Source organism: Manihot esculenta, chromosome 4 (assembly GCF_001659605.2).
Source record: "Manihot esculenta cultivar AM560-2 chromosome 4, M.esculenta_v8, whole genome shotgun sequence".
NCBI lineage: Eukaryota > Viridiplantae > Streptophyta > Magnoliopsida > Malpighiales > Euphorbiaceae > Manihot > Manihot esculenta.
Window position 1 is genome coordinate 7087453 of NC_035164.2, and position 8338 is coordinate 7095790.

General features: G+C 36.2%; 2 protein-coding genes across 2 annotated transcripts; one reads left to right on the forward strand and one right to left on the reverse strand.

The window, feature by feature from the left end:
* The first annotated feature begins 249 nt into the window (after nt 1-249).
* Nucleotides 250-3908, forward strand: LOC110613485 (INO80 complex subunit D). Its single transcript, XM_021754640.2, has 3 exons — nt 250-1030; nt 1975-2305; nt 3670-3908. The coding sequence occupies exons 1-2, from the start codon at nt 393-395 to the stop codon at nt 2234-2236; spliced, it is 900 nt and encodes a 299-aa protein (XP_021610332.1). The 5' UTR covers nt 250-392; the 3' UTR covers nt 2237-2305; nt 3670-3908.
* Nucleotides 3909-4226: 318 nt separating this feature from the next.
* On the reverse strand, nt 4227-8112 carry LOC110613483 (U11/U12 small nuclear ribonucleoprotein 35 kDa protein). The gene is made up of 8 exons (XM_021754639.2): nt 7866-8112; nt 7680-7777; nt 7552-7603; nt 7373-7443; nt 6102-6192; nt 5768-5843; nt 5123-5201; nt 4227-4783 (listed from the first exon to the last, which is right to left on the reverse strand). The coding sequence occupies exons 1-8, from the start codon at nt 8002-8004 to the stop codon at nt 4340-4342; spliced, it is 1050 nt and encodes a 349-aa protein (XP_021610331.1). The 5' UTR covers nt 8005-8112; the 3' UTR covers nt 4227-4339.
* Nucleotides 8113-8338: the final 226 nt, after the last annotated feature.

Consider the following 8338-nt stretch of genomic DNA (forward strand, 5'->3'; position numbering starts at 1 on the left):
TGTATTTTTTATGACATGTAAAAATTTATTAATTAATTATTTAATTTGATAAAATTATTTATTAATAAAAAAATACCTATATATTTTAGTAGTAATCCGCTGTTACAGTAAATTTAACTTTATATTAATAATATTAAATTAAAATTATACACGTACTTGAATTTCAAAACAAAATATGATAACGGTATTTTTTTTTTCCTCAAACAAAGTAACCATACAATTTGCCTATATATATTTATATATAAAATATAATATATTAAAAACATTGAAGTATGCAGAGTACCTCCGATTCGATGTTGTAACAACTGACCGGTCATCGACAGAGACAACCGTCGCTCCACTACTCTCTACCACCAAATTCCTCTCTCTCTCTCTCTCTCTCGGGCCGAGCCATGACTACGGCTTCGAAGAACCATTACCACCCCTCTTCTTCCCGGCCACCAAGAAACCCTAACCTCAATACCACTACCACCACACTGGCTAACCTCCAAAATTCCAACCCTAATCCTAATCCCTCCACTACTCCCAATTCCCCAATCATCCTCTCCGAACAAGACCAGGTTCTCTCCTATGCCTCCCACCTCACACGCCAAGAACTCCTCAAGCGTCGTTCCTACAAACTCAAGCAGCTCTCCAAATGCTACAGAGACTACTATTGGGCTCTAATGGAGGACCTCAAGATCCAGTACAGAGACTACTACTGGAAGTACGGTGTCAGCCCATTCAAAGAAGACCATCCTATTCTACAACAACAAAAGCAAGAGCAAGGCGGCGCTGTAGAGAGAGAAAGTGGAGAGAGAGAGGGCGGTATTGTTAATACTGAAGTTATTGGGGAAAATAATAATGGTAATGATTATGTTAATAATTCGCTTTCTAGTTATAAGGGCGATTTGGATTTGAAGAACCATCAACGTTGTCTGTTTGTGGGGTGTAAGCTAAAGGCTATGGCTTTGACTAGTTTTTGTCATCTGCATATCCTCTCTGATACCAAGCAGAAGCTCTATAAGCCCTGCGGTTATGTCATAAAGAGGTAAAGTTTTGCTCTATTCTTCTTTCTTTTTTCGTTTTATGGATTATTTCTTTAATGGGCGTTCCTTTAATTCCATAAATTTCAGTTTCATGTGGGTTTTGATTGTTTGGTATCATAAAAATATATGTTAATGCTGTTAAATTAACGATTCAATTGTGTCCTTTGTTTGCTTTCTTGATGTTTACCCTAACGGATCCCATTCTTGATTCTCATAGTGGTTAAATATGACAAAATTTACGGTAGAAAAAATAGTGGAGCCATTTGGATTCTTCTAGGAGTTAGAAACATGTCACATTAATAATAATAAACTTGGTATTTGAAATTTTTAATATTGTATAGGACTTAAACTCTTGATAAAAATCTAATTGTAACTATCTATCTCAATGTGAGATAATAAAATTGTTGTTTTTATCATATAATGCGAGAATAAGAAGAAACATCTGTACTGGATACATCTTTTAGCTCCTGTACATGTTTCAGAGTGTAGCTCTTAAGAAAAAATTTATCCTGAAATTTAAGTCCTTTTTCATGCCTAGCTTTTAAACCTTTCTTTTGCCTTACCTTCAGATGGATATTGGATAGCAACTATTCTAAACTATTCAAGCCAATATAATGTAGCATTTTTTTGTGTTGAGGGACATTTGTTAGCTATATCTGTCAAAGATTCAGTGATTCACGAGTTGGTTTCTGCATCAAGATGTGTTCAAAGTAGCATACTGCATTCATTGATGCAAATCTCAGTGTTTAATTGAATACTCCACTGTCCTTTCATTAGATAATGGCGTATGAGGTAAAAATGAAAAGAAGGGTCCTTGCTGGATTTGGTAGTATGCAATTGCCAATTTATAGTGTGCTCTCATGCTTCCAGTTACGGAAACTTGTTACCTTGTCATGATCACTTATCCACTGACTATATATGTTTGATGGACTGGCTGTACCTCTAGTGCTCAGGCTGGACCTATAACATGTGGAAAGCCAATACTCAGATCAACTGCTCCTTCTCTCTGCACTGTACACTTCCAAAAGGCCCAGAAGCATGTAACTCGGGCTTTGAAGAAAGCAGGTCTTAATGTTTCCTCATCAAGTAAACTTGCTCCTAAGTTCCATGTGATAGTAGCAGAATATGTGCGTCAAATTCAAGCAAAAAGAAAAGCTGCAAAAAGGGGAAATAGAATCAAAGGTTTAGATAAGGAAGTGACTAGCTAAGCCAGTTTGTCATTCTGGAATGACTGATGGAGCATGAATGGAAGTGTACATTGTTCCCAAGAACCAGAGGTTAGATCTTTACCTAATCAAGCATTAAGTGGAAGAATGGAGTGGTACCATATTATTGTTTGTTCTAATTTTGCTGAAGTTACCTTGAGGTCTGTTTCATTTACATGTTTTGTGATAAGAGATCTTTTTTATTTTGTTTTGGTTATTTGTCCCTTGTTATCCACTCATTTCTAATCAAGCTTTTAATAGATACATACTTTACTGTAAATGGATCCTAATATGCCTAAGATTACTAAATTGCATCATGACATACTATAGCTGTTATAACCAGGATTTGCTTACTTTTTTTTTTTTACCTTTTGAAGAACAAGGTTTGGAAAATGCTATATTCTGTATCTGAATTTCATCAATTTGGGAGTAAGGATCTTGTATAATTTATGAAATTAGGTCACTTTACTCTCATCGTTAAAAATGTTCTTGTTATTTTTAACATTATTAACGCATAAACTTCTGGAGATATGTTACTGAGGCTGTAGTTCTGTGAGTGCACATAATTAAGGTGAAACTCATTTATTTCATCAGGAAGTTGAAACCATTTCTACAATGTTGTAGTTTTTGTTAGATCCTCATATTTAGTTACCCAAATAATCTCCATTTTGTTCTGAGGTAGTGCCGTAGTGGTTCTTTTTTTTTTTTTTTTTTTTCCTTTTTACTTGTCAAAGAATTTTATGCTGGTCACAGTGAGAGCCAACACCATAATACCACATTGATTCAAGAACTGTTTCTATGTTTGGGTGACTGAATTTAAATACACACTAAACAGTAGCTGACAACTTGCAGAAGTCAAGCAGGATTGCTGGAGGGGAAAATCGCAAGTTTGATTATTGCTCCATTGTACTTTTATCTCGTTGCCTCTGTAGTTCAGATGATGTACCTTAAAAAACAATCAGAAACTTTCCAAGCAATGGCATTTTTACTCCAAATGTAGAATGTCTAGTTTGGAAAATGCATAATTGGCCTTCACTGAGAACAGTTCTAAATTTAGTCATCAACCTATTTGGCCCCTCAAAATCTAAGTTTCAAAGCAGATTTGTATAAATGGGGAACTCGTAATAAGGCCTATCAAATACCTTGACATTTTTCTGTTGACAAAACATTATGCAGAAGTATAGCATGTTGAAGAAGCGTGAATGCTACTTATACAGAATATGTCTTGCTTCTTGACTTTTATAATGAGTGATTGAGAAACTTTGGGATGTGTTCTACTTTTTGTTTATAGTAATATCTGTCTGAACTATATTAATATCGTTAATTCACAGTTCTTTTTCTTTTGCTTAATCTTTTCATATACTGTCATGTGGCTAGTTTTTATTTTCTTTTCAGAATATGTTTTCTCATACAATTTCAACCACTGGCTTTGGCAGGATACATTTTTTTCCAGGTGATGTCTTTCAGGTGTGAGATGTTAAGCAGCTTGAACTCTTACGAGGGTCTATGGTATATGTGTATTTATATACATACCAACTGTATGAAAGCCAGGTGTCTTCAATGTCAACTAAATGCCTACCTTCCTTGGATAAGCGCACAAGTTATTCAGACTCGAGTCTAGTGCCGTGTATTTATTTGAATGCTGAGTTTTGATATTTGAACTTACAATCCAATTCAGAAAAAAAAAAAAAAAAAAAAAAAAAAAAAAAAACTGTTTCACTTATCGTGGAGATCAATCTTTTGAACCTGTGATTAGTTGTAAAAGCTTGTACAGCCATTCTGCTTCATTTGGTGCATGTTATGGATTCTGTTGTGCGTTGTATCCTTTTGTAGGTAGTAAATCAGTAATCACATTCACAATCATCTCATGTTGCTAAGTTGTTGTGGATGACCATTACACAGTATAGAATATTGAATTGAGCTTGAAACTTGGAAAGCATTTCATCAAGGTTCCGAAATTGGATAATCTCCATTGCCGAGCAAACAAGTTATATGACTAACAAAAAGATAATATAGCTTTCATTACAGCTCAACCAGTGGAGAGCATACACCACAGATTTCAAAAAGAAGTGCTATATACATATGCAGCCAACCCAGCGGTGAAAACTAGTAATCAGAAGTGTGATCCCGATTAGTGGACCTCCTTTTGTGTCTATCAGAACCACTATCATGCTTGTGGCGCTTATAAGAGCCTTCTTTCCAATCCCCAGAACTTCTATGGGAGTACTCTTCCGCATTTGTTTCGTGAGAGGTTTCTTCCCTGTAAGCATGGCTTCTTTTCTTACTGTGTTTTTCCCCGTCTTCTGAGATTCTTTCATAATGGTGATCCTCCCTTTCCACTGACACCTTTCTATGGGAGTGCCCTGACCTACCCACACTGCTCTCTTTACGGTAATGATCTTCCCTCTCCTTGGAGCGCCTTTTGCCAAAGCGATCTTCTTTGCCCCTAGAACTCCTCCTGTTGCTGTGTTCTCTCTCCAGAGAGCTACTCCTGCGAGAGCTTTCTTCCCTGTCTATGGAGCTCCGATCTCTTCTAGGGGGTGATGGGACCTAAACAGAATCTGAGAAATGAGCGGGCTAGCCATTTGCTTAATACAATTTAGTAAAAGGCACTAGATAATTATTTCCAATTCCTAAGTCAATGGTGTCATTCAAGATGATTATTTGATAGAAACACAAGTTTTGAATAGCTTTAAACCAATCAACTAAAGGAAATATCTATACTTATTGGACAATTTAATACATATATGTTAAACAAAAGATAAGGGTAGGACTACTGCAATCATTTGTATCGAATGAATGACCCGTGACAGTTTTTGCATCATTTGCATGCACAAGTTGAGGTGCTAGATATACATTCGAAGGAGCTGAAGGTAATAAGAATGATACCTCAAAACGGGACATATATCTTCCTTCTGGTGGAGGAGGAATCCCAAGCCTCTTCAAATCATCCCAAGGAATTGATTGCCTGTCTTGTGATAGAGGATATTGCATCAGTGAAGTTATAAAAGAGTAGCACAGGTTTGCACCTACAGCACCAATGACTTGCGATTTACAACAATCAACTTAAACTAGCTCATCCAACCAAACACTACTTGTGTTTTGCTTCTGATCTAAAATAGCAGAGAGCAAGCTAACCAAGCAGAGCCTAAATAAAAAACTGTCTTCAAGATAAATTGAAGTGTCCAAATAATGATAGGAGGGGCAGAAGATGGACACTTCCAATTATGAAGTCATTGTCCTCAATTTTTGGCCCATCATATTATTTCCAATGGGCAGGAACTTTAAGGACAAAGCTACTAATCACCCGTGAAAAAAGTTGTCATTGTCCTTCAACTTTTTCCATTCCAGGATCAGAGATCCTGCTAGCGTGGCCCCCACCCTCATTCCACCATCAGACATACAATCCAACACAGATTTGATGCAAACTTTGATTCAATGTGCAATCAAAATCATATTAAAATGATTGTGGAAAAAAAGCCTTCGTAGTAAAATAAATGCCGCAAAATACACAAAAATGTGGAAGCTACATACAGAGGTGCTCGAAATGGTCGTTCTCGCCCACCAAACCGAAGCTGTCCAGACTCCTTCCTACCACCAAGGCCACCTCCTGATTGGAAGACAATGAAACAAAGAAGAAAGGTTGTCAATGAGAAAAGAAATTTCAAATTGTGATTTGCATGACATTCCCGTAGTTTTTTATGCAAATACTACAAGATGAACAATATAATGAGAGGAGGTTATATCTCATGGAGAATTGGAGATGCTCTTTAATGGAACTCTTATCTTTAGCTCATCATGACCAAGAGCAATTAACTAAATACCAATTATAAAAAATGTGCCTAGAAATAAAATCCATTAAACTGACCTAATCTTCTTGGGATCCAGCCAGGCATCAACTGCTGCCTGTTATAATCAACTATTATTTCAGAGTCATCAATAAAGGTATGATGAGCATCCTGCACAACCAACAAGTCCATTATTAGTTATGTCAGAGCAGACTCCATAAACATAGGAACAAAGATGACCACAACCCTTGATACTTGATCACAGGGACACATGATTCTTATGTTTTGTATGTTAAAGCATATTCCACTATGGCTTGACCTGTGCCTAACACCATAAGAATGTCCAAGAAACAAAGAATTAGGGCCTTCTTTTGCTTGATCAATAACAACGGAAAAGTATATGTCTGGAGGCTCACATGCATTAGTTCTACATGTTCATGCTATAAAATGCACTCAGACTGTCCAAAATTTGCAAAACTGCAAATGACATCATTAATTGAAATAATTCATCCCACATGGAAAGACACTCTCAAAGAATCCAGAGAACTCCACATCGTGTTGACTCCTTATTGCTTTAACCTCTACTTTTCGTCCGCAATATGCTTCCCAATGAATAAACATCCTTGAAAGACTTCTTTATTACCACTTTCACCATAACCAATACTAACTGATTTGAAGACCCATTCTCAAACAAATGGTTCTATTTTTCTCAGTACAAAGTCATAGGGGAGAAGTCAGAAGATGGAAAACAGAATTAATAATATATATATATATATATAACACTCGCACACAAAATGGCTCATATGCACATGATTTCTAATTTTATAAAGGACACAAAACCGTTTAACATGGTAATATTAGAAAATGAAGGGAAGAAAAAGGAAATTACATTATAGCTGTCATAACTAATCTACAAAAAAATTGACAATGATAAATACCAAATGAACTAAGAAAACTAAAAAAGGAAGATTGCTCAATGGTTGTAATGGTGAATTCCTGGTGCACTCAAACTTGTCCAGAAAAATGCATAAAAGATAAAGACCTAAACCTGAAAAAAAGTGGCCCTTTCATGTATACCCCTGTTTGCTAAATTGAAAACACAGACACCTAAAATTGCACATCTTTATGGGATGTTACGCCTATATGGAGCATTCAAATTTAGTAATAGCATCCTACCATGAAACATATCAAAAAAGCAGTAAAAAACTTCACAGCTATGAGTTAAGCAGGTGAACAATAATCAGCAAGACAAGGACTGTAGCCACATATCTAAATACAGCTACTCGGTGGGTGGGGTCGGTGTCAAACAAAACAGAAAAAACAGAATGAGAAAACCATAGCGTCTCAGAACCTTGTACGCACGACGCATCTCTCTTTCAGTTTCATATTCAACAAAAGCATAGCCACGAGAGGCACCAGTTACTACAAAAAAAAAAAAAAGCACCAAAACAAAACAAATTAATTACACAAAGATAAGCGAAGCCCCAATATCATCCACTTCACTTTGAATAATAGTAATACTAAAATTACCAATATCCCTGACCAAGCGCAAGTTCTTCACTCGACCATACTTGCTCATAGCCTGAGATCAACAACCACAACATTATAATTAGTGTAAGTAAACATAGGGAATTGGGCATGTGGGTATGAGTAGTTACCTTGCGAAGAGTCTGTTCAGTGGTGGAATGCGAGAGGCGACCAACGAAAACTGTGCAATAAGGGTCGCCAATGACCTTGGGGTCGCCGAAGGGATCATCTGATGTAAGTTGGAAAGTGGGCAGGAAGAAAAAGTGAGCATTTGTGAAATTAGAGGAAGAAAGAGAGAGATTTTGAAAAAGACATACAGAGGCCAGCGGAAGAGCAAAGCAAAGCACGGAATACGCCGTTGTCGTGGGGGGCAATATCGGTGCCGTCGATGCTTCCTGCTTGAATCGGATGATATGCATCGGCGTAGAACACTGAACTTATGTTGCTCCTACTCATTTCTATTCGCCGTTTCTGTTGATTGATTTTGCAATTTCGCCGGGGAATGTGAGCGCTATGAAGCTACCCAGCTTTGTCGCTTCAAGTTAGTATTACCAGCAGTATTTGTTAAACCAAATAAATCAATAATTTAATTTGATTTTTATGAAAATTTAGTTTGATTTGATTTTAATTTTTTATTTTTTATTTTTTTTTTCAGTTTGATTTAATTTTTTAAAATTTTTTAATTTAAAATTAAATATTATAATGTAAATATTAATTAACTATCTATTTAGTTTAGTGGTAAAATTCACATACATACATCTGTCCATGTATCTTGGGTACAAGACTTGAT